The sequence below is a fragment of the Megalobrama amblycephala genome, linkage group LG14 (assembly GCF_018812025.1).
Source record: "Megalobrama amblycephala isolate DHTTF-2021 linkage group LG14, ASM1881202v1, whole genome shotgun sequence".
Classification (NCBI taxonomy): Eukaryota; Metazoa; Chordata; class Actinopteri; order Cypriniformes; family Xenocyprididae; genus Megalobrama; species Megalobrama amblycephala.
In genome coordinates this window covers 32,291,024-32,318,128 of record NC_063057.1, presented here as the reverse complement: position 1 = coordinate 32,318,128, position 27,105 = coordinate 32,291,024, and the positions used below count along the sequence as shown (strand labels likewise).

At 39.2% G+C, this 27,105-nt stretch overlaps 2 protein-coding genes and 1 pseudogene across 2 annotated transcripts; 2 read left to right on the top strand and 1 right to left on the bottom strand.

Moving 5' to 3' along the window:
• Nucleotides 1–3,139: 3,139 nt before the first annotated feature.
• LOC125246190 (E3 SUMO-protein ligase ZBED1-like) lies at nt 3,140–6,378 on the bottom strand. The gene is made up of 3 exons (XM_048157113.1): nt 4,584–6,378; nt 4,168–4,294; nt 3,140–4,049 (listed from the first exon to the last, which is right to left on the bottom strand). The coding sequence occupies exons 1-3, from the start codon at nt 5,034–5,036 to the stop codon at nt 3,964–3,966; spliced, it is 666 nt and encodes a 221-aa protein (XP_048013070.1). The 5' UTR covers nt 5,037–6,378; the 3' UTR covers nt 3,140–3,963.
• A 2,843-nt stretch (nt 6,379–9,221) lies between these two features.
• LOC125246188 (complement C1q-like protein 2) lies at nt 9,222–11,188 on the top strand. Its single transcript, XM_048157108.1, has 5 exons — nt 9,222–9,547; nt 9,845–9,919; nt 10,094–10,144; nt 10,240–10,371; nt 10,548–11,188. The coding sequence occupies exons 1-5, from the start codon at nt 9,379–9,381 to the stop codon at nt 10,826–10,828; spliced, it is 708 nt and encodes a 235-aa protein (XP_048013065.1). The 5' UTR covers nt 9,222–9,378; the 3' UTR covers nt 10,829–11,188.
• A 7,241-nt stretch (nt 11,189–18,429) lies between these two features.
• Nucleotides 18,430–26,580, top strand: LOC125245068 (annotated as a pseudogene).
• The last annotated feature ends 525 nt before the right edge of the window (nt 26,581–27,105 follow it).

The following is a 27,105-nucleotide window of genomic DNA, read 5'->3' as shown; positions in this document are numbered from 1 at the left end:
AGGATAATTGGTTCGTAGTCCTTGTGCTTGAAATGGAGACTACATATTCTGCGTTTTTTTAGGTTTTCTATAACGGTGTCATCTCCAAACTTCGGGTGTTTGATGGCCCGCAGCCACTGTTTACATCGCTCCAAATCTGTAACTTAATCGGAAAATGATGGAAACTTACTTGCCCTTTCCTGGTTTTGGGTGTACAGTACATCCAGTTACAAAGCAATTTAGCACCATTTCGCTGTAAATGTATGAACTAACTCACGATTTATAGAATTAATATGTAACGAAGCAAGCCTAGTTGTTTGAATTTTCCTGGTAATGCCGCCTGTAACCGATAGGCGTGGTTTGGGCGTGGCCTCGCAAGGGCAGCAAAACAAGTGCATTCTGGGAGTTGTTGTCTTTCATCCACATTAGTCAAAAATACATTTTCTGCCTTTTCTCAGTCTAGAAAGCTCCAAATTCAAAATTAATTTCACATTTCTACTACATAAATGACCAATTTTAAATACACATTCATCTTTCCAGGGGTGAAGTACCCCTTTAAGTGAATTATTGTCCTGTGAAGATTAGGCAAGTTGAACCGCAAAAGTATATCATCCAGTACTTAAGAAGTATATTGTACCATGCTTATACCTCACCCTAAGTAATGTGTAATTTACGCATTAACTACAGTAACTGGTATATTCACTAGTACGTTCATAATAAGTACATGGAAATAGGACTGTAAAATAAAGTGAACCCTTGTACATAAACATTACATAGGAATTACCAGCTCTTACCAGGTGTAACTTATGCATTAACTAACTGCTATATTCACTAGTACATTCAGAGAAAGTACATGGAAATAGGAATAACATCATACCTTATTGTGTTCTTATTTGACCCAAGCTCAAGTTTAGCATTAAAGGTGCCCTAGATTATGTTTTTAAAAGATGTAATATAAGTCTAAGGTGTCCCCTGAATGTGTCTGTGAAGTTTCAGCTCAAAATACCCCATAGATTTTTTTTAATTAATTTTTTTAACTGCCTTTTTTGGGGCATCATTATAAACGCGCCGCTACTGCGGCCCCTTTAAATCCCGTGCTCTCCGCCCACAGAGCTCGCGCTTGCCTTAAACAGTGCCTTAACAAAGTTTACACAGCTAATATAACCCTCAAAATGGATCTTTACAAAGTGTTCGTCATGCATGCGGCATGCATGCGTCGGATTATGTGAGTATTGTATACTGTTATATTGTTTACATTGATTCTGAATGAGTTTGATAGTGCTGCGTGGCTAAAGCAAACATTACACACTGTTGGAGAGATTTATAAAGAATGAAGTTGTGTTTATGAATTATACAGACTGCAAGTGTTTAAAAATGAAAATAGCGACAGCTCTTGTCTCCGTGAATACAGTAAGAAACGATGGTAACTTTAACCACATTTAACAGTACATTAGCAACATGCTAACGAAACATTTAGAAAGACAATTTACAAATATCACTAAAAATATCATGATATCATGGATCATGTCAGTTATTATTGCTCCATCTGCCATTTTTCGCTGTTGTTCTTGCTTGCTTACCTAGTCTGTTGATTCAGCTGTGCACAGATCCAGACGTTAATACTGGCTGCCCTTGTCTAATGCCTTTCAAAATGATAATGTTGGGACCGTGGGCTGGCATATGCAAATATTGGGGGCGTACACCCAGACTGTTACGTAACAGTTGGTGTTATGTTGAGATTCGCCTGTTCTTTGGAGGTCTTTTAAACAAATGAGATTTATATAAGAAGGAGGAAACAATGGAGTTTGAGACTCACTGTATGTCATTTCCATGTACTGAACTCTTGTTATTCAACTATGGCAAGATAAATTCAATTTTTCATTCGAGGGCACCTTTAAATGTGAGTACTACTTTTAATATAATAGTTTTATATGCCGTTTGAAGCAATGCGTGTTTGTGCAGTTTTGTTATATTTTTATAGTGGAGTTGGGAAACACTGGAATAGAGTCACTGTGCGAGATCAGATGGTAAACTGTCAAATTAGAGATATCTTCGAGTTCGACGAAGGTCGTCAAAAATGAAAAGAGAAGTTATGAGGGCAGAGAAATAGAGAGAGAGAGAGAGAGATAAAGAGAGAGAGAGCTTCCTTTACTGTAATTTTAGGCTTCTAGTTGTCTCTAGTGTCTAATTGATTATTAAAAGTCACTGCTGCAGTGTATTGCATACTGCACTTTGTTCATGTTTAATATAGCTAATATATGTTTAACCATTGTTTAAGAATGTTGCATTTTCTATGAATATCTGATTACTGTACTGTATTTGTCTAAATACATTTACATTTTAATAATAATTTATCTGCTAGCTACTACCATAGTAGGTCTCTGACTAAATACTGATACCTAGTGGTCAAAACTAATAGCAAAAGTAATAGGTCAGTATTAGTAAATGTAGTCAAAGATTTTAGTTGGCTTTATGTTTTGTGCGGAATGGGTGCGATAGGGGGCCCAACTTCATTTTCTTTCATAGGGCCCAAAATTGCTAGCGGCGCCCCTGGCTACGCCCCCTTACCATTTGTTACTGGTTACGTGGGCTTCGGTTATATTATATGGTCAATTTGATTATATTGCTGTATCAAATTGAGCCCGAATCAGACCCAGATGAACAGCAATCGCGGCTTTTAAAGGACGTTTATGAATGGTATTTCATTTAGTATTTGTGTCAAAGTGTTTAGATATTTTGTCACTGCTGTTTGTTAGCTTTCTATATATAGTTTTATCCTCACTAAAGCTTTACTGTAGCCGAATACATGACTGAGTAGTCGCATTTTTGTAAAGATAGCGCTTAATTTACGGCATGAACAACTGTTTGTCTATGAACATAGAAGTTTGTTGGAGTTTGTTGGGAGAAGTATGCACTATAATTAGGGCTGTAGCGATACATTAATCTCACGATACGATACGATACACGATATTCAGTTCACAATACGATATATATCACGATATTCAGCCAACGATACGATTCGATACAATTCGATATAAATCGATACACTTACATCATTTTCTGAAAGATTGGGGACAGAGTGATTTTGGTGACATCTTGTGAGTGTTCCATTTACTTGGATTGAATTAATTGAACTAAGAACTAAAAACTAAAAACAATATATGTGCAAGTGCTGGACAAAATGAATCAAAGATGTGTTGAGAAAATTATTTCCATTTATTGAAAGAGTGCAAACTGTAGCTTACAAGCATTTGAAAAGTAAATAAAGTGCAGTATTGCAATTAACAATGGAGTTTTCAAAAGTGCAGCAAGTGGCCTGTTCTGAACAGTTTCTTTGACAGCTTTTTAGCTTGACACTGAACATATGATGTAGCCAGTCTAGCCACCAGGTAAGTAAGCATAGTACCATGGCTTCTGTACCATCCACTACTACAAGTCACTAAGAACAACATTTAACTTAAAACGTACCCCTCTTAGCCGAGCAGTTTAAGGCCTGTAGGCCTACAAGTATGTGAGGTAGCCAGTCTAGCCACAGAAAAGAAAAATAAACCATGGCAGCCAATAATTCAAATCCACAGGAGCAACATTTAAGCCAACTTAAAATTGTACCCATCTTAGCAGAGTATCTTAAGGACTTAAGTGAACACTAGTAAACAGAAAATCTCCTCTCCACATAACTGCAGACCAAGTGATCTACATTGTCTTCAGATTTTTGTTCAGGAATAGAATCTGATCAACATGCTCTGGGAGAAGTGAACTTCTCTGAGCAGTGATGATGTCTCCGGCGGTGGAAAAGACCCTTTCTGATGAAACGCTAGTGCCAGGGATACAGAGGTACCTTTTAGCAAGTTGTGACAAGAGTGGATACTGATACTGGTGCTCCTTCCACCAGACCAGTGGATCATCTTTCACTTCCAGGAGATCTGCCTCCTTGTAGCGGGTCATCTGCTCCTTGGCCTCATCCTCTTGGGTATTTGTCTTGGGTCATGCTGCACCACCACCGTATCGTTCACCAAGAAGGGCAGCCAGTGGACAAGACGGCCTTGGATTCCTGGGTGGAAGACGCTGACCTTTAAATAAATAAACAATAAAAACAAAAACGCATTACTTATAGCACATTCCATAATGCCTACACAGAGGTTCAGACAACACAGTGCACTCCACTGGAAAACAATGGGTGATACTGACCTTGATTGCTTTCTTCTTCCATGAATTGCTCTCCTTCATCTACAGCTTCTTCTTCTTCTTTAGATGCCATCCCCTCATCATCAGCACAAGCATTTGCTGTCCACTCTTCATCCACACTCCAAAGTGACTAAATTAAATAAGTCAACATGAAATTAAATTCATGAGCTTTTATTGTATAAACCTTTTAATTATATATTTAATATATGCCTTTAAACCTGTTAGCATTATAGTATTTATGCTTTATAAACTATTTAATATTTATCCATTTTAAACTGTTAACGTTGTAGGATTTGTCTTTTAAACTTTGAACAATGCATTATTTAGGCCTATGCTTACTCTCGCCAGGAGATGACGGATACGGATTTAAAGTTGAATGCAAGGCCAAAGGTAAAACCTAGCAGTATTATCTGCCTTACCTCTGATGGCTGCATGCTCAGTCTTGCAGCCTCTACAATCAGTCCATCATAAACTTCCTCTCTTTCATTTTCAGTCAGGAAGGGAAGACTTTTGAATCTTGGATCCATCGCTGAACATGCATGGAGAGTTGCCTTGAGGTCAGTGTACCTCTTCTGAAGATCCCCAGCCATGGCAGCCTTCATCTCTTTTATGACTGCAGATTCACCTTCGATCGGTTTCAGTCCGTTGATCAGTGTGTCCTGGAGGGGTGCGATGACTGACAGTGTGGGGGTCTTCTCCTTGGACATGTACTGTGTAGCCTCCTTCATTGGCTTCAGCGCGCTGACTACTTCTTCCGCTGTTGTCACGTCTGACTCAGTCAGTGTGCACAGATCCTTCTCGGTCTTCCTGACTTCACTGGAGAGCAGGGCTGCGCAGATGGCCGGTTGTTGCTCTAGGAATCTTTCTAACATGTCATGTGCACTATTCCACCTGTAGTTAAATAAAAGAAAAATATACTTTATTTATAGACCTATAGCGCACTTCACAGCATGGATGCACAGAATGCTGCTTTACATAAATGGCAAAACAAATTAATAATAAAAAACAAAATATACTATTGAAAAGTATCCACACACTAACCTGGTAACCACATCCGTCAGCAGCTAGATTTAGTGTGTGAGCATAGCATTTGACATGAAGTGTGAATGCTGCCTTCTCAGCTGCGATTGTCATATTTGACGCATTGTCAGTGACGATTACTGGATCCTTTTCTGTGATTCCCCGCTCAGCGAGGGCCGTTTTGAGATGTTCTGCCAGGTTGTGTCCGGTGTGACTCTCGGGCATGTCCCTGGTTTGTAAAAACATGCGTAACAAGCTCCCATTCCTTGTTGATAAAGTGAGCCGTGATGGTGACATATGCTTCAGTTGTGCGCGAGGTCCAGCCGTTGCACGTCAGGGCAACTCTCTCTGCGCTGGCCAGGGAGGCTTTGACGTGTGCCCTTGTCTGAGCGTACAGCCTGGGAATACAAACCTTGGTGAGGTGTTCGCGGGTTGGAATAGGATAGCGGGGCTCCATCGCATTCACCATGCGCCTAAAGCCGGCGTTTTCCACCACCTAATACGGTCTCAAATCCTGACAAATAAAGTAGGCGATAGACTCTGTGATTTTCTGTGACCTTGGCGAAGCAGATGGAAACTTGTGGGAACAACCACCATCGATGTCCAGCGTGGTTTGTTTTGGGTCACGCGGCCGCAGCTTCTTGGGGTCCTCCGTTAGCATTACCTTGTTCGGGTGGTGACGTTTTAGGTGGGCTCGTAGGTTGGTGGTATTTCCAGAGTATTTCACGTTCGTGTCACACAGCTTGCAAACCGTGATGCTTTTGTCTAAATCGTCGCTTTCTTTCTTCTTTTTAAATCCAAAGTGCTCCCACACATCTGCTTTTAAGCATGAAGGTGCTGGATTTATATTCGCCGCCATTTTCTTGAATCTCCTCGCTCTGACTGCGTAAACAGGAAGACGTAGACGTCGGCGTCTGTATAAAGTTATTAGTACAGGTAACTTGCTCTACAGCGACACTAGCGGCTGGCTGACCAAATCGCTCTTCCTGCAACGTGAACGGGGGTAAACATGGGGGATTTGAATGGGACTTATGTATCGATACTCGCGGTTTAAAAATCGATACTTTCTTAGGGAAAAAAATATCGATTTATATCACAGAATCGATAAAATTGCTCAACCTTAACTATAATACAGCTAACTGGCTAGCGAAGCAAAAACAAGTTGCTCTTTGTATATGTCCTTGATGCAACCAAAAATAGCAACAGAACTATACGTTTAAAAGACATGTACAAACAATAAAACGTACTTACAGTTTGAAGCCAATAAACAGCAGCTTCTGCTTTTAAAGTGGGAACTGCTTCATCTTTCAGTAAAAGCCTAGCTTTGTGCAAATCCAGCATTAAACTGATGTAGATTCTGGAAGCTGTCTTCAGCGCCGCATCCAGTGTAGAAAATATCACAGATTATAATGGGTTCTATTATCTTTTGATGCATCGCGCTGCAACGCGCTGCTCGCGTCCGGTGTACACAACTCTTCCACTTTCACATGCTGCACCACATGGCCTCGCCCACTTTGTTGTGTGTTCCCGGGGGCGTTTTTTGCAGGGTTTATGATGTCACCAACCCAGGGAGAAGCTTGTTGTAGTCCAAACCAGTTGTTTTTGTAGGCAATAAACTGCCATAACTTTAAAAGACAATATCTCCGTTTGCATTGAACTTTCAGCACTGTAACTTTGCAGATACCGTTTATGCTCAAGCAGCAACATTACACACTAACTAAAGTTAAAAAGTGAAATCGCATGGAACCACCCCTTTAAATTATTACACACTTATTGTTTCTCTGCATTTTTCAGGATTAAACACTGTTGGCTTGACATCTGGATATCAGTTATAAACATCGGTAACGCTTTAGATTACAGCCCGGAAAGTACTGCGTAATTACAACGAATTTACAGCGTAACATTCAATAATTATAGTGTACCTATAAAGTAAGTACGTGTAAGTATAGGGGAACAATGAGACTGTTCTCCAAAAAAAACGACCCTACAGATCGTTTTTCAAGCACCTTATTACGACCTTTATTTACGTTTTAAAGTCATGCGCCCTCTAGCTGGCGTAAAAATAATAACAGTGTCGTGTTACGTCTGTTGTCATGAAATAACGTATGACTGTTGTTACCAATCAAAATGCGTGTTCATGTAAATGCAAAATGTGGACTTTTTACACCATTTCTCCTATTTCCATTTAGCAAAACTAATTTTTTTATTAACGACTACACCCACCCCATCCCTAAACCTAACCTTAGTGATTTATAGTGCATATACACTTTATGAGCATGTGTTCCCTGGGATCAAACCCACAATCGTATGATCACATGATTGCATATTGTTATTGCAATGCTCTGCCAATTGAGCTACGCAAAACCCGAAATAAGTCACAGATAAAAGGGAACAATGCATTAAAATTAAAGTGTCCTGCTGACGATAGGGGTGCAACTCTAGTAAACGATCATATGGGTCATATTTCATAGAAGTGACAAACGACCTATATGGTCGTATTGGTTGGAGAACATGTTGGGAACAATACATAAAGTCTGGGGAATAAAGGAGTAACAACCAGGAAAATAACAAATTATTTATACTGTAAGTATTTTAGAGCCATCAGCCTGACTGTTTAAGAAGCCCCTGAGTATGTTAAACGAATCCAAAACCCAGGAGGCAGAGGAAGAAGGGGCGAGGGCAGGTGTAAAGTCGCCCTCCCAAAGAGAGGGAATCGATTACCGACGGTGCTGGCATCTGTGATCGATCACCTCCCTTAAAACCTGCTTCTTCCTCCTCGAGTCCCGCCGTCTCTGCGACTTGCTCCGAGGAGGAGGGGGCGCCCGAGTGGCCATACTGAACCTCTGGCTCTGTCTCTGAGCCTCAGCTCAAGATTGACCAGACCTCCTGGCTGTCTACATGATCAGGAAAAACTATACAGGGAAAACAAGGTCGACATATTTAAAAAAAAAAAAAATAGACCCAGCTTACCTTCCTGCGGGATCGAGGACCGAAGACTCCTCATTTTCCACATGAAAGGGTGGAATCTAGGGTTCTTTTAAGACTAAAAGAGCTTCTCATTATCAGGCCATCAGAAAAATAATCACTATGGGCCCAGCCATCAGTTTGACTGTAGGAAGCATCTGAGCATGTTACATGAATAATAAAAAAATAAATAAATAATATATATATATATATATATATATCAGGAAGGAATGGAAGGCTATGGACAGAAAGGACCCACTCGTCGAGCCGTCCATTTCTTAACGCGCCCCCAAGGCAGCTGCAGCCTGCCAGATGCGCTTCCCACAAACACCAGCAGCTCTGCATACACAGCAGCCAGAAGAGCGCTCGCTGCCGGACGCGATGACATCAAAAAACGGACGTCATCGTCATCCAACAACTCATCCTCGTCAGCCTCAGGAGGAGCTGAGAGAGAATACACCTCTCTCAAACTTACCAAGGAGCTCACCTGCAAGCCCCATGATTGCAGCCGCCGTTTTGTCTCAGCACAAACAGGGCCAGAACCATCAGGCACAGATGCGGACACCTCTTCCCTCAAGAAGAGTGCCAAACGAGAACGGAGTGTCCCGATAGGGAGACGCTCACAGTAAATAACAGAAAAACACACAGACAGCGCCCTCAAGCGCTGTCTATGTGTGCTCCTCTCCCAGACAGAAAACACCCAGAATGTGTATATCAAGTGTCAAAAACCTGGGACACGGGTGAACACACTCTCTGAAACGTCTGTAAGACATAATTTAAGATTCCCTTACCGGATTTGATGAAATCGCGATCAGACAAAACAGTCCCGAAAGACGAAAAGATGCTGACTGTTTCTCTAGGCGCTCCTTATATACTTCTGGGTCGCGCTATGATGATGTCATAGGCTGTCGCCGGCCAATAGGATTGGCTTCCCTATGTAGCTTCTGTGGTGCGCAGTCACACGTCACATGGTGATGCGGCACCAATCAGGATTGGACTAGTTGCATCGAGCTTCAGATGCAGTCACGCAGAGGCATTCCCCATAGTGTCCTCATTCGACACATCTCATTCCCTCCTGAGGGAACAAAGGTTACAGTCGTAACCCAAAACATATTTGCAGTCTAAAGTCTATTGGACAGTTTAAACAATTACACAAGTTATCTTTAAAACTTTAAAAGAGAACCTTAATTCAGTTGATTCAGCACATCGCTAGAAACCGAGAGCACAACAATGATTATTTTTATAACGGTTTTAATGCTCAATGTGTGGGCTATATCGGCAGATGAGGTACTTTCACCAAACATAAACATCATTGAAGAACTGGGGAAAATAAAGAACATGGAAACAATAATGAAATCTCTGGAGACTGAAATGGAGCGACTAAGAACAGAAAACAAAGGTAACGTGATGGACACTACATACATGACAGAGTAGACCCAGAATAAAATGAAATGCAATAATTTGCATATTTATAACACCATATTGCTCATACTGTGATGTCATGCTGTCTAATCTACTACTTTGACAAAGATTAAGAAAGTGAATCTATATTTCTTCAGCTCTTCAAGAAAGCTTTGAAATATAGACACAAGTTTGTTTTAAAGATACAATAAAATACAGATTATTGCTCAAGTGAAAGCACTTCAAAAAATTATGAAAAAGTTATGTAAGTTTAAATTTAGTTTACTACTTACAGAACTGACTGCCACTGTAACAGAGCAGAAAGAAAACATCAGAGAACTGAGGAATGAGATGAAGAAGAAAAATGAAGGTACTTCACCAAAACATTCACTCTTTTATCAATGATCCTCAAAGTAAAACACCAATACAATACATTGAATAGTGTAAATGTTAGTTTAAAGTTGAGTGTATACTGTGTAAATTGTGTTATCTATTACAATAATCAGTGTAAATGTCATTTAACAGAATTTTTATTCCTTCACAGAAATTTCAAATCTTACTCTGAGTCAAGTGGAGTTGAGAAAGGAAAATAGAGGTGAAAGTGTGCTTGAATGATGTTAAATTCAGTGTATTCATTCTCAGTGTAATACAGCAATATATCACAATATTGCTTATGTTTTTCAATAACAGGCAGAGAAATAGCTTTTTCAGCTTCACTGGTGGAATCTGGCGATGAATATATTGGTCCTTTTACCACTCACTTCACACTAACCTACAAGAACGTCTTCACAAACATAGGGAAGGCCTACAACCCATTTACAGGTAATTATCAATGAAATGGAGTCATTAAACTCAGTTTATAGTAATGAAAACCTTCTGCTCCATTCAGACCTCTCTGCAGTTGTGTAATGTGGATAAGAGAATTAAATTAGTATGGTTGGTAATTCAGCAATCATACAGCAAACAGCTGATTCTGTATCTCTTGTTATGTGATTTAGGTATTTTCACAGCCCCACTGAAAGGAGCGTACATGTTCAGAGTCTCTATATATGGTGTTGCCGGAACTGCAGCAACTGTATCCATTATTAAGAATGGAGAGATTGTGGTTTCAGCATATGATGAACAGCCTCAGGGTGCATTAAACTCCTCAAATGGAGTTGTGTTGATCCTGGAGGTTGGAGATGTTGTCTATGTTAGACTTAAGGCTGGCAGGAGGATATATGATAACGAGAATAACCACAGCACTTTCAGTGGTTTCCTACTGTTTCCCTTAAAATAACAGGAGATTTGAAGAATGTGATTCTAGTCATTCTGAACCTTCAGCGTATGATTTAAGATGAAAATCATGAAGAATCATTAACATATAAACCTGTATTAATGAGGACTTTAAATAGATTACTGTATAAAGTCAGTATAATACACTATATTCATAAGTTCTGATCTGTCTATACATGTAAGTTTGTATAAAGAGTTTCAGCACTGAAACAGACAGGACCCATGAATATCACATGTGACTCAAAAGTGTTTTGTTAAAGTAGTAAATCTAGAAAGTTAAATAATCCCTTTTTATGAGTATCTTGTTACTGATCCTTGATCTGTATCTCTTCATCCTACAGAAATAAATAAGAGAATAAAGAGACATTGTGGCATTTTCATGAATATTTCCCCAACAATGTTTGCTTTGAAGCATTCGTGATATTACATTTATCAGTCCCACCTGGATTTTGTTTTGTGTGTGTGTGTGTGTGTGTGTGTGTGTGTGTGTGTGTGTGTGTTTTTGCGATAACTGAATTTCCAGAATGGTGGGGATAATTTCCTTAGAATGGACAATATGACCAAAATCATATAGACTAAACAAACCACAGCAAAACAAATACTTGCCCATAAGTAAAAAGTTCTAAATAAGCATAAGTAAAAAGTAAATAAGTACACAGTCAGTAATATAATTAGAACAAAGAAAATGACAATAGGATAAATTAATTTCTGAAACACTTTGTTTTGGTTCTTGAATCTGATTGGCTGAGAGCATTTTCCAGCTCTGTGATATTCTCCCAGTTTCACCTTTTGCATCACTCCACTTGCAGCGAATGTCATGGTGAGTTTTTTTAGGCGAGAATGTAGTTATTTAAACCTAAAATCTGTGACTTGTATTGTTATGACCCCTGAAAAGGTCTAGGGGTACAGGGGCATAACATTAAAAATAGACATTAAAAACAAACACATATAAACAATGTGGGACAAAGAACCACGAAGTCAAAAGAACAATGCAATTATTTATTAAGGGTGAATACAAGGTAACGGTATAAAGGTATGATGGTAAGCGTAAACATAAGACTAACTGCCAAAGAAAAACATGGAAAAGAAAAGTCTCCAGCGTCCGAGACGCCCTAACTAACCTACGCTGCCTAGCCAAACATGGGGTACATGGGGTAATCTAATGTACAATACAAAGACAATCAACGACAATGGGGCTTGTGGGTGGTCTGGCGTGCTCTTTTATTAGCGGTGGTCTTTTGCGATTGGTGAAAGGATGGGCGGACGACGTCAGCAGATGATGAGTGACAGATGGCTGAACCAATAAGCGGTGCCTATGAAAGTGAAATTGACAGGGAAAAGCAGAGAAAGAGAGAAACAAATACACAGAGCACAAGGATGTAACACATATATAAACATAGCACATATTTTACAACTTGTCCGGACACTTTCTCAGATGTGAGCTCCAAGCTGTCAGAGGCCATTCATTGCTCATGTACCCGCAGAGAACAGCTTCATCTTGGCCAGACCTTCGGGAATTTGCTGCTGGCTCTTATGTAAATAGTGGTTAAATATGAGCTATAATTCATTTTAGATATATTAAACAGGCAAACTTTGGTCTTATTAATCTACTGTTCCAGAGCGAATCGATTTTGGTTAAGGGTAAAATTTAGTTTTTAAGTCATAACTTTATATTTAGAGTATCCAATTTAACTTAAATCCTGTACTTGAGCACTGCTTTTGTATGTTTGAACTGAATTGTTTGCTTGTGTTTTCTTTTATAATGGCTTTTGTTGTTAATTTAAATATTGCTGTTCAATAAATATTTTATATTAATAAAATTCTGTATTTGATATTGAGAAAGCAAAGAATGTGAGTGAGTCAGAACAAGGAAGAAACTTCAAGGTTGTACGTCAGAACGCCGACTCATTATTGGCCAGCTCCTGCGTCGGCGTCACACGCATGCATTGTGCTTCTCATGTGATCAGCGTCAGCCAATACTGAGCCTGCATTCTTATTTAGAACCTGGAAATGCTTAACGTACACAGCATAGGAGAATGACACTGGAAAATAATATATTGTTGAATAAAGTCGTTATTTTGTTTTGTTTTTGTGACCAAAAATTGTTCTTGTCGCTTCATAACATTAAGTTTTAAAATGCAGAATTCACTCAACATAAACTTTAAATGTATTTTGGTGACATTAGAATTCACATGTGTGAAATTATATATTCATAAAATACAATTCACAAACGCAAAACACAATTCATAGATATACAACTGTGCACAAAAGTTTTGAATGTTTGAAACTTACGAGTTTATCCTTACATTCGCGTGTGAATCAACTTGGATTTGTGTGTGTGAATTTCTGAGACTCCCCTGCCACTGGATCTGGATCATTCGTACTCTTCACCAATCAGATTGAAGTATATTAATTGATCCAATCATTATCACGTGAGGGCGTGCCTACCTGGGTGTTACATCATCAGCTGTCGACCAGAGTCGTGTAGAAAGATATGTACAGTTTGATCGGTTCATCTGTGTTTACTGAAGAAAATGAAGTTAGAGTTCAGTTGAAGCTATAGTTTATTAACTATTAATAGATATAAGCAACTGCTGTGGTAGTCAGATGTCCCATTTTGTCCAAAATAAAGAGGAAATGATGCTTGTTTTGTTGTATTTTAGCTGCGGGTACAGAGCTTCTCGGATAGATTGCAAAACAATCATCTGTGGCCAGTGTCCACCCTAGCTCTTGCTCAGCTCTGGCCTCAGCGAGATCAGCTTTCATATTGTTTAAATAGTAAATAGACCAAATTTTATGAGCACTCATTGTTTAGTGATGATATATGTGCTTGGCATTTGTGCAACATTATACAGTGTTAAAGGTGCTAAAGATGATGTTTTGTTTTATACATTTTTGCAATATTACTTGAAACCGTCTTTACTAACTGATAAAAGACTATTTATTAATATAATAATTAATATACATCATCTGTGCACGAGGTAGGGCCTTAAAAACATCAGCCAATCGATTGGCCCTCTGGCTTGTCAATCACTGCCATGACGTTCCTTGTGAGAGACGCAGGGCTGCGCGCTCCAGTAACTTTCCACACTCTACAGGCGCCGCATGCAATGTTTTTGTCAGGAGACAGGAGTAACAACTGCAGATTATGAGTTACCTGCGGTGAGTCCGACATAATGAATCCACTAACACACACAGTGAATGCCGGTGGTAAACAAACACCCAATACTCGTGCATGAGTTTTGGGAGGCGTTCCCTCGAAATGAGCTGTGAAGGAGGGGGGTTGTTCTTACGCATGCGCTCATTTCAAAAGCTCACTAACAGTCTTTGGTTTCTCAGTCGACGAAAAGATCCTCTGTATTACCTTTAAATTAGCACACACTTATTGAACAACATTTCTCTGCATTTTCAGGATTAAACACTGACATCAGGATATCAGTCACAATTTTGTTTTTTATGCTTTTATACTTTATGAATTAATGTCTTAATATATCCAGTATTAATTTACTTATGTTCTGTGCTGTGTTGTCATTGTTTTAAAGGATTAGTCCACTTTTAAATAAACTTTTCCTGATAATTTACATAGTTTTTGATGAAAACATTCCAGGATTTTTGTCCATATAGTGGACTTCAATGGGCACCAAACAGTTGAAGGTCAAAATTAGTTTCAGTGCAGCTTCAAATTGTTCAAAACGATCACAGATGAGAAATAAGGGTCTTATCTAGAGAAAGCATCGCTCATTTTCTAAAAAAATTTGAAAATTATATAAGCTTTAACCAGAAATGCTCATCTTGAACTAACTTTCTTCTTCTTCTTCTCTATTAGAATTCCAGCATTGTAGACACTGCTAAGTGTATTACTGCCCTCCACAGGTCAAAGTTGGAACTAATTGTTATATACTATTGAACTAGCATATTGCATATAAAAATTAGTTCAAACTTTGGCCTTCATACGCTTCATACGCTTAGCAGCGTCAAAACTTTAATTTTTTTTCGACTGAAGAAAGAAAGACATGAACATCTTGGATGACATGGGGGTGAGTAAATTATCAGGAAAAGTGTATTTAAAAGTGGACTAATCCTTTAATGTCACAGGGCAATGTTGTGAAGCATTAAAGGGTCATGAACTGCATTGTTTTATAATGTTTCATGGGGTGCACTTAAAATGTTAGTATGCTTTTTACATCCAAAATTGTCATAATTTAGAAATAAATACTGGAGATTGCCAGTTCATGATCTTCATATGTAACAGGTACAAAGTAATTTATCATGGCCAAGTAATTATATAATTTATATAAAATTATATAATTTATATTTATCATCGTGTATCAGCAGGATACAAATGAATAGTAATGATGCATTACTTTCAGCCTCTTGTTGAAACAGCTGTCAAAGTGGACTGTGCAACATGACTGTTCTGAAAGAATTACAGCAGGAATGGTAAAGTCAGGTACTGGTTGTCTCTGCAACTTCATCATCTGCCTAGGAGACCTGAAACAAGAAAACTATAGTGTATAAATATATAACTCTGAAAGGGGCAAATGAGTGTATTAACTGAGCACAGAGACTGTTATGATATTATCTGAATCATAAAAATTTATAAATACCCCATTACTTGGGAAAAGGGGTTAATATGCTTAATAATAACCCTCACTGGGTTATATTTACTTTTAATAAAATTGTATGGTTACCATTGTTGTGTTTTGCATGCTGAATCAGTGTATTGAATCATGATTCGGATTGCGTGTCAAACTGCCAGCGACTGAAATCAGGTGACTTTGGCGCTCCAAACAGCAGTTTCGATACACTGATTCATTTGTGCTCTGAATCTTCCTGAAGCAGTGTTTGAAATCAGCCATCACTATATAAGTCGTTATTTTGTGGGGGTTTTTGCTGCACCAAAAATGTTCTCGTCGCTTTATAATATTAATATTGAACCACTGTACTCACATGAACTGATTTAAATATGTTTTTAGTACCTTTATGGATCTTGAGAGAGGAAATGTCATTGCTCCCTATGGAGGCCTCACTGAGCCATTGGATTTCAACTAAAATATCTTAATTTGTGTTCTGAAGATTAATGATGGTTTTACGGGTGTGGAACGACATGAGGGTGAGTAATAAATGACAGAATTTTTATTTTTGGGTGAACTAACCCTTTAACTCTATCGGGGAGGATCAGGTGTAGTGTAGAGAGTGCATTTTTTTTAAACGTAATGGAGCATTAGACTTTCACTGCTCAAATCAGAACTGTAGTGATGCATACAAAACCTGATACATAAAAAACATAATATAAAAAGTACCATATTTACGTTTATCTGTTTCAGAAAAAAACTGAACACGTTTTTAGTGCCACCTAGTGGACATTTCACATTTTTCATTTTCCAAAATGTTCCCACTAGTTTTGTCAAAAGTACTGACCACATTACTAAGTCAATACTGAAATTCAAAAAATGTGATGCTTTTTAGCACTGTTGAGCAGATTCATAAACACCTCTGATTCAAAAGACCCCTTTAAAATAAAACTGTACAAGTGTTAGTCCATCTGACAATCTTACAGGTAAAGCACAGACGACCAGCAGTCCAGAGTGAGAACCTGTATGGCCAATAAGGTGCCATAAACAAAACACACACACACAAAAAACTATTTTCTGAGTAATATGAATGGTCTTAATGATATCCAATGATGGAAAACTATGTGACCTACTTTATTAATTCGGATGCAGGATTGTAAGGGACACGCACACAAAAACAACAAATCTGTCATAGAGACCAAACCTTTTATAAAAACTTTTAATCAAATCCAGTGGAAAGCCTTGTGGGAATCGGTAAGAAGAACTTAAAACAAGTTCATTAGAATGTGAAGGCATTCTTCTCTGTTTATTACCAGTACAAAGGCAAAAAATAAAATAACATCCCATGTGAGGTGTGTAACAAAGTCCCAAAAACAGTGCTGGCTTGCATAATTTATAACACAGGTGAGATGTTATAACCTGCATGGCGTTTCCACCTGACGTACATCTTTTGGAGCCAATAGGTTAGCTGCAGTGTCGTCAGCTGGTACCCGACATTCACCAATGTTTCTCCCTATACCAGCACATCTCCCATCGGGGACAGTGGCATATCAGGAATGTCTCCCTGCCACCCCCTACAGCCCCGGCATCCAACCTCCATGGGGTAAACCTTGGCACTCTACTGCCAGCCAGACTAAATTTTGCTCCTTCTTCATGCCTTGTATATGTACATTTTGTGATCTTTTCGTGTTCTTGCCAAGTATTCTCTCTCAGTAAGTCCTTTTTAATGACCACGGGACCCCTGAGCCACTGTTTTCCGAAGTAAAACTTTGTATGTTTATGGAAAAAATTAAATAAAATTATAAAATTGTGTGGATCCGTGTCCCAGATATAAACAATAGTGAACGGTCATAGATTCTGGCTGTACATATGAGCCATCATGTCTGTGAATCTTGATTTATCACTGGCACCTCACCAAATTAAATTCCATGTGTTTCTATAAGTTGGGGTACATGGGAATTTGATTAAGAGGGGAGAAACTGTGATGTTTTGGGTTAATTAATTCTTACCTGTTGCCACTGGAGGGCACTCCAGGCTGCATGTGTGGGATGGACAATGCCAAGTAATAAATGAAGAAAATTGAAGTTGTTTTCCCTTTTCTTGTGGTGTTGCGTCTGTTCCTGAAAAGCAATAGATATAATCAGTGATAATCAGTGTTATACTATCTAATTGATGCAGACACAACAACTGGTGTTCTCCTTGAGACAAAACAATGGCATATTTTAAGATATGTCAGTGCAACTGACTCAAACATACATTTTAGTCTGGGACTAGGCTTAAGCCTCATATGTGAAACCAGGGGATATACATATAAAACATTAATAACCTCTAAAAATAACAATAATTATACCCTCCCTGGGGCCAAGTGTTGGAAATCCTCTTCTGATTGGAATCGCAGCCCTTATAACAAAACATCCTCCACTGCCTGTAGGAGGAGCACACACTAACAAAACTAAACTAAACAAGAAACTTACATAATTAGTTAAAGAAACAAAAAGTTTATATATTGCTTCTACAAAGTGATATTAGTTAACATTTATGCTAACCTCCACACACTCAGTTGGACTGAGTTATTAAACATTAAAAAGTTTTGCTATCATGAGTTGCTACAGGCAGGGTTTATTGACCATGGATTTAAGAATCTCTTAGCTCAGCATGTCAGTCCATGTCAGCAGTCTGCTATTTCAGAGACTTCAGAATCTAAACCCTTTCTATGTGCATGTGCTGTTGTAATGATGTAATCTTGTAACGTTTATTGTTTGTATCAAGGCTTTCATGCAGTAATCTAATAGTCATTTACTGGTTCGTATGTTTTTATCCAAACATCTTTTTAAACACATTTCTCTGGTAGAAAGTTTTTTAGTAAAAGAGGTTTCTGGACATTGAACTCTTGACCTTTGCATTGTTAGTGTCACACACTACTGGTTGAGTCACAGGTAAACGTATTTTCCCCAGTCTTTTCATGATACATGATATCCAGGACAAAGTCAGTTGCTTATTTTGAAAGTGAAACCAAGAGTTAAACTGCTCATTGCTCTTTACTCAGTCGATAAATAGGACATCCCCTAACTTACTCTAGACCAATAAGCCTTAAAAGGCTGGACCCAAGATATAAAGATGAATGTCAGGAAGCTTCATCTTGTATACAGCTCAGATTGAGCTACTGAAGTTAAGTAAAGCAAAAAGGTAAGTGACTTTCCTTCATCCATGGGTTACATGGGTATTACAACACAGTTTATAATGATGTTTATGTTTATGGGTGGAGTTGGGATTAGCAGATAGAAAATATCATTGGCTCAGTATAAAAGCTGCAGAGTCATCATAAACCATATATAATTGTGTGTGTGTGTGTGTGTGTGTGTGTGTAAGGATATGAGTGATATCTACACCATGACATGTCTTGATAAAGTTTAGGGCCATTATAAAGTTGATAAAGTTTAGGTCCATATTTTGAGTTATTTTTTTGTGTATATTTGTCCGGTGACAAAAATCCCTTTTTTTTTTTTTTTTTTTTTTTTTTTTTTGGAACCGGTTCTAAAATGGAACCAGTTCTCATTACACTACCCCATTGGTTACATTTTCTTGTGACGTTGTTTATCAGCTAAACCCAGTAAGTTTATAGACAAGAAGCTTGAATTTTGGCTGATATGGTAGCTGGACACAAACCTGACAGGATTTCTTTGTATCTGAATCAGTGTGGTGAATGTGTGTACAGGTATGTGTGCATTATGTGAGTGTGGATGTCTATATGTGTTGAAAGATGTGGGTTTTATTGTGTATAAGCCTGAATATTCTGTGGCTTTTTGCTGTTCCTCTATCCACATGTGTATGCGTGTGCTACGATGACATAAGAAACATTTTTTTTTTTTTTCACAAACTTCCCCAAACTGAAAAAGGAAAAGCTTGCTCATCTGGTGAATGACTCTATTGTGTACTGTAGAATTACTGGAATATTTTTCAACCCATCTTAACTTTTTACCTCCATTATACTGCAGTTACTTAAAGTATTTTAAATGTGTGTATCTGTTCGACAGCTGTATTCTCCAGTGATCATGGACAAACCAGTATGCTTGATTGACACGGAGTCAGATGGGAAGCTGTGTGTGCAGCAGTCAGCTCTACAGATCCTGCAGCAGATCCAGCAGCCAGTGGTGGTGGTGGCCGTGGTGGGTCTCTACCGCACCGGGAAGTCCTACCTGATGAATCGCCTCGCAGGACAACAAACAGGTTAGACCCCCACATGCAGCACTGATAGCATCCAAAAACATTATGCAGTAACATGCAAGTCAATCTGTGTGTGTGTGTGTGTGTGTGTGTGTGTGTGTGTGTGATGTTTTTTTGTGTGTGTTTGTGTGGCTTTATCAGGGTTTGCATTAGGCAGCACCATTGAGTCCAAGACGAAGGGCATCTGGATGTGGTGTGTGGATCACCCCACTAAAGCAGGAACCACTCTGGTGCTGCTGGACACTGAGGGACTCGGAGACGTGGACAAGGTGACTGCCAAACTATCTAACTATCTGTTGCAACATTCACACAGAACTTTGATTCCATAAATTGCTGAAGCTTCTTCTGTGTGAATGCATATTGTACACCAATCTCACAATCACAGATCAGACATTGTGTGTCTTCTATTATGGGTTGTGGTCTCATGTCAAATCAACGTACTCTATCTGTCTCAGGGGGACTCAAAGCATGACACCAAGATCTTCTCTCTGGCTGTCCTTCTGAGTAGCACTCTAGTGCTGAACAGCCGAGGAACTATTGACAACAAGGCCATAGAGGAACTGCAGTATCCTTCTGATCATAATTTGAATTTCTAAAGCAGGACTTAAAAATATATTGTTGTGATTGACTGCCACAATAGAAATATTCCTTATGTAACCCATGCAGTTCGCTTATGCCCAGCGTGGCCAGCGACACCGGGTATTAAAACTTGGTCTGTGTTGTGTTACGTTGTGTGGATGCAGAAACAGACATGGGACAGCAGGCAGCCGATGTCATGTGCTGATTGGTTTTCTTGTCTATAGGATTGTTCGAGATGCATTGGTGCTGCGCAGACCGATCGGCGTATGACATCAAAGTACAGTGAGAGCAATTCAAAAGCATAAGGAGTCGTATGCTCTCCAAACACTCTCGCACTACTTTGATGTCATACACCGATTGGTCTGCGCAGCGCCAATGCATCTCAAACAAGCCTATCGTGTCTTGTTCTCCTTGGTTCTTTGTGTGATTCATTACAGGTGTTCCTTGTTTAGTAGTCTTTGTGTGTATATAGCCCTCATTCCTTTGCCTAGTATTGTCCATGTAACTACTGTTTGGGGAATCTTATGTCCTGTCTTAAATGGCACCCTAAACACTCACGGCCTTACTACGAGTCCACACTTTCATGACGTAACGACGCTTTGACTGTCGGGAAGGAGCTTACACCAGTGCGGGCTCAGCAAAAGTGCACAGCAAGGGTGCATAATGGCCACAAAGGGGGCATTCACAAGCACCCTTCTGAAGCCTAAAATTGACAAATGGAACACTCTACGGTTTCGTGGACTTAAAAGACACGTGCACACAGCAGCCATTGTCCACAAGTCCACAAGACCGAAAGTGCATAGAAGTGTGTCATTTTAGGACAGGACCTTAGTCTTGTCCAAGTTTGTTTACTGCCAATTCATTTTCAATTTTATGTTTAGGACAAGAACATCAGAAGTCAGTTTGAGTCTTCAGTCTAGCTCTATCACCCTGCACATCTGTGTCCAACATGATACCTTTTGGCCTGCTGTACATGAGTCCCTTGCATTGGTGGCTCAAGACCAAGGGGTTTTCCCCAAGGGGCAACCAACTTTATATGATCAAGATCAAGATCTGTGATCTCATACACTATGCAAACTGGCACACCAGATCCTCCTGTGGTCTCTAGGGAAACTGCTCTCTCTGAGAGCAGTATACATCCCAGGGCACCAGAATGTAGGATCAGACATTCTGTCGAAACAGGGGCTAAGACCTGGGGAATGGAGACTTCACCCCTGGGTGGGGAAGCGTATATGGGAGATTTTACAGCCAAGTGGAAGTGGCTGTCCACTTTGGTTCTTCCTAACACACCCAGCCCCCCTGAGGCTGGATGCTATGGTACAGACATGGCCGAGGTTATGTCTGTATGCATTTCCCCCGATTGCTCTGCTCCTAGGAGTTATGGAGAAAATCCACCGGTATGAAATAAGTCTACTCCTAGTAGCGCCATACTGGCAGAGCTGAATATTGTTCTCGGACCTAGTGTCCCTCTTTGACTCCTTTCCCCTGGAGATTCCTGTCAGGAGGGAGGCACAGTCCTTCACCACTACCCGGAGATATAAAACCTGTGGGTTTGGCCTCTGAGGGGGCCCAACTCATAGACTCATAGGGTTTTAACTTCATGGTGCGGATCTCGAACAGATCTCGACGGATCTCTGCCCAGTTGGTACAGTGCTGGAGTTACTGCAGGATCGTTTTTTTTGCAGAATTATTCCCTTCGACACTAAAGATGTACGGCTACCATGTTCCTTGTTGACAGTCACCACGTTCCGTCTCACCATTGGACTAGCTGACACATGTTTCAGACGTAATCACGCAGAGGTGTTCTCAAAGCGTCAATGACACAGCGTCTCATTCCCTTCTCAGGGAACTGTGGTTACAGTTAAAACTTGCTACATTTTTTGTCAATAAACTGTGTTTGGTTCATCACAACTTGCCTACAGTGGACTCGTTACACTGTGAAATTTTTCATGCATTTAAATTACAATGATTCAATGTAATTATGGCATTCATGTTATAGATGTATTTTTTTTTCCATTGTGGCCATTAGCTACATTTGGTATATAACAACTCTTTTAAATTGAGATTACTATTTTAAATATGGTCCCTGGCTCATAGTGAATCTATAATCTATGTTCTTTAACTCACACTAAACAGATATGTCACTGAGTTAACAGAGTACATCAAGATCAAATCACCTGATGAAGTTGTAGATGATTCAGAGTTTGTGAAGTTCTTCCCCAGTTTTCATCTGGGCTGTGAGGGACTTCACTCTGCAGCTAAATATCAATGGCCAATATGCAACAGAGGATGAATATCTAGAATTTGCTCTGAAACTAAAACTAGGTAATATTCAAAGCTTGAACTTTTATTTAATTAACTGCTTGGTCCCACTTTATATTAGATGGCCGTAGCTACTACTATATACTTGCATCTAAATTTATCATTCAATACAATGCACTTATGATGTACATTCATGTTTTTACATTGAACTTATATTTAAAAATACCTGCATGCAATTAGTTCTGTAATTACATTTATAATTACACTGTTGATCCATCCCTTACATCTTAACACACCCTTAAACCTACCTATACCACCAAACCTCTCTAATCTAATCTCTCTAACACGTATCCCACCTCAATAGCAGAAAATGTGTTTTGCAATACAATATGATCACTATAAGTACATTGTACTTATTATTTGATGTAAGTAGATAGTAGTTAAGGCCACCTAGTATAAACCTGCTTTATTAGACTGTGCAGCTAGTTTATGGATATGTGATTAGTCTTTCTGTGAGCAAACAAAACCTTCCCACTTCCAATAACTGATTTTAGCTTTCTGTGTTTACCTACAGTGATATCCAAGGCCATTTATCAATAACATGTTTGTTAAATCTTTGTGTTGTTCTCTTGAAGGTACCTCGAGTCAAGTTAATAATTACAACCTTCCAAGAGAGTGCATTCGTAAATATTTCCCATCACGGAAATGTTTCACCTTCCCATTCCCAACCCATCCAGACAATGTCTCTTATCTGGAGACACTGGACCCAGCTGAGATTTCAAAACAATTTTTGGAGGTCACTGATCGTTTCTGCCAGTTTATCTTTGACCAGAGCCAAGTGAAAAATCTGAAAGATGGATATACGGTCACCGGCAGAGGTAAAACGTTAAGTCTCTTAATGTTTTGGACTGTCAGTTTTTTTTAAGTGGGCAGTGGGGTCTTCATGACATCTTCATGACATGGTGCTTGAAAAATCAAAAACAGATTTAGAAATGAATCCTCTTTGTTAAACATATCACCTGCCATTTGCTACTCTGTAAGCAGCTAGCATCCATTTATTCTTACCTTTTTTTCTTACCTTCCTTGTATTTTAACCCTGTGCCTCCATAAAGTTTTGGGTCATCTTGCAAAAACGTATGTGGACACCATCTCCAGTGGGGCTGTGCCGTGTCTGGAGAATGCTGTGATCGCCATGTCAATGATTGAGAATGAAGCTGCATTGCAGGAGGGGCTTGAGGTTTACCAGAGTGGAATGGAGAAGCTCAAGGACTCCTTTCCCCTGGAACTAAATGAAATCACCTCTGAACACCAGTGTTTCACCCTCATGGCAACACAAACCTTCATGAAACGCTCCTTTAGGGACCATGATGGGAAGTACCTGACATCTTTAGAGGTAGGTGGGAGTTGCCTATCAAATTATACCATGGTCTGAATACTCTACTCTGATTGGCTGGAAGGTGTGCAATAAAACCGTTAAATGCACAGGTAGTTCAAAGTCAGTTTAAAGGAGTGATGAACTGAGAAATCAAATTTTCCTTGAGCATTTGACATATAAGAGGTCATCATATTATAAGAATATCCTGTAAGTTTTAGAGCTAAAAACTTCCTTGTTAGTAAAATAAAAACTTTAATTGACACCACACCCAGCAAGCACTGCGTCTGCAGACGAAGATCAACGCCTACTTCATCACTGCCTGTTGAGCCCTGCTCACCTATTCGTGTATGACATGCAATAGGATAGTTAGCCTAAGTAACATACAGTAGGCCTATGTGGTGCTAAACCAGATCAAGCTACCAAGCAACAAACATGCTGTTGAGGATTACAAAATATTGTGCAGTGCCTGGACTCGACAGTAATGTGACAACATGTAAGTAACTGGAAGCAAAGGAAAAGATAAACTGTAAATTAAATAGAAATTTCCATCCATCCATTTTCTAAACCTATGTAGGGTTGTGGGGATGTTGGAGCCAATCCCAGCATTTCAGACTACAGGCAAGCAAACACACTGGATAGATAGCCAGTCTATCACAGGGCTAAATAGAATTTTTCTAAATAGAATTTTTAACCTGGAAAACTGGCTCAGGGGTTAATGAAATTAAAAATCAAAAGTTTTCCAGTTCAAGCCCTAGTGCATCCTGGCTATATGTCAAGTGTCCTTAGGCAAGACACTGAACCCCTACTTGTTCCCAGTAGTTAGGATAGGACACCTTGCATGGTAGCCGCCACCACTGGTAGGTAAATAAGACTTGGATAAAAGCATCTGCTAAATGATAAGATGAAAGATAAAGTGCAAAAGAACTCAAACAATGAGCATTAAGCATCCTTCCTGTTTTTCTGTGTGCTGTTTTAGGAAGCCATCAGTCGTCAGTTTGATGCGTATCTCTGGGACAATGAGAAGGCGTCCGAGGCAAAATGTGAAAGTCTTATGTCAGTTCTCTCTGACCCAATGACAGAAAGAATCAATGAAGGATTTTATGCCAGAGCTGGTGGTTACGATCTCTTCTGCCAGGACCTGGAGGACATTGTGATTCAGTACAATACACTGGCCTGCAAAGAAGTCAAGGTTATAAATGATATACATTACATTACATAGAACAATACTAATTATGACAATCATATATTCAATTTTTAACATCATGTTGACCCTTTCCTTGTATTTCCTCATAGATTGCTGAGGTGTTGGAGAAGTTTCTACAGGAAAAGGTTGCAGTGACCACAGCCATTCTGCAGGCTGATGATAAACTAACTGAAAATGAAAGGAGGATTTGTGGTAAAACCTTTGTTTTCAGTGTATTCATTGTTAAACACATGGGATGACACTGTAGAGTCTATCTTAGATTTGTCTCCTTGATTGGACTCTTGTCTCTTTTGCATCTTTTATTCACCTGTCTCCTTCAACCACTTCTTTTATGGCTTACCAGAGGAGAGAGAGAGGGCAGTCCTTCTGGAACAGGAAATTATAGCTCAGGAAGAGAGGCAGCGTCAACTGGAGGAGAAGATGGAGACTGAACAACAGAATAATGAAGAGAGGGTGAGACAGGTCATAGAAATGATGGAAGAGGAGATGTCCCGCCAACAACAGGAGACAAAGCGTGCAATGGAGAGTAAGATGAGGGAGCAGACTGCCCTGATGGAGAAGGGCTTTCAGGAGAAAGCTGACAGGATGGCCTGGGAGATAGACGAGTTGAAGAGAAAGAATGCAGATGTAGAGGAGACAATGTCGAGAAAGTATGGACAAATGATAGCAGATCAGCAGCGAAGAAATGAACAGAACATGGAAGTGCTGAGGCAGCAACACACACAGCAGATGCAAGCAATCAATAGCAGACCCAGACCTCGATCTCGATCCGGCTGTTCTATACAGTGAAATGTGTTGAAAGATGTAGTTCACTGCTTTTACAGATTTCTGGATTCATAATTACTGTAATCTCATTGCATTTGACGTGACTTTTTGTTGTTTTGAAATCATAGCTACATATATTTTTCATGTTATATCACAGTTGTTTCAAGTCATTTTGTCAATTCAGTAATGTTTGATCACCCATTTATCTAAATTACATGGGCTGATTTTAGAATTTATAATCTGACAGGAACATATCTGATAGAAATGACATTGCAACAACTGTCTAAATTATTTCACTAATTTCTTTTTCTTTCTTTAGCTTTAATAAATATCAGATGTACAGTATAAGATTTGATTTAATCTAGATTTTATTTAGCAGTGAAAACTTCATAGGCTGAATGTCTCAGATCCTCATTGAAATGAGCATGTGAAACCAGCTGTAACAAATCTGCTTCCTGGATTGGTGAAAGAAAACAGACGAGTGAATGTTGCCTAGATCTTCATGTTCTGTAAACACTGGATTAGACTAACCAATGTAAGGCAACACAATGTTTATAAGTGATCACTGCCAAATCACATTGATTTAGTGCTTTACACAATACAGTTTGTTTCAAAGCAGCTTCACAGTAATAAAATGTCAATGTAGCAAAAGTTCAGCAATTATGAAAAAAAAGTTCAGCTATAAAGCAAGTAAAGTCTTGTGTATTTATATGGCGCTATATATATTGTAATACTGTTTATACTGTAATAAATTTGTGTATGGTATCCCAAAAGCCCTGGATGTTATCAATTGAATTTTTAGTGATAGTAAAATAAAATACATAACATATTCTGAAGATGATCTACTTTACAGTGGTGCTGATACTGCCTGATGCACATCTCACGGTCATTTACTATCACAATCAATCCTCTTTTGGATTGGAATTGCAGCCTTTATAACAAAACTTCCCCCACTGCCCATAGGAGGAGCACACATTAACTAAACTAAACCAGAAACTTTCATTGTTGTGTTGTTTATCTTACAAGCTTTGTTATTTGTGTAAAGGCTTTATGCAGTTCAACACATTTTTATGGTTGAAAGTTCCTGGACATAGAACTCTTGACCTTTGCATTGTTAGCGTCACACTACTGATTGAGTCACAGATTTTCCCCAGTCTTTTCATGATGTCTGAAACCCATGTGAAAGTCAGACATTGTTGGGAATTTCCAGTGACTTTAATCAGGGAAAAAAACCCAACACAGATTAACAAGGAGTTTCTTGTATCTGCTAACACACCCTGCAGGTGCTTATTTTGAAA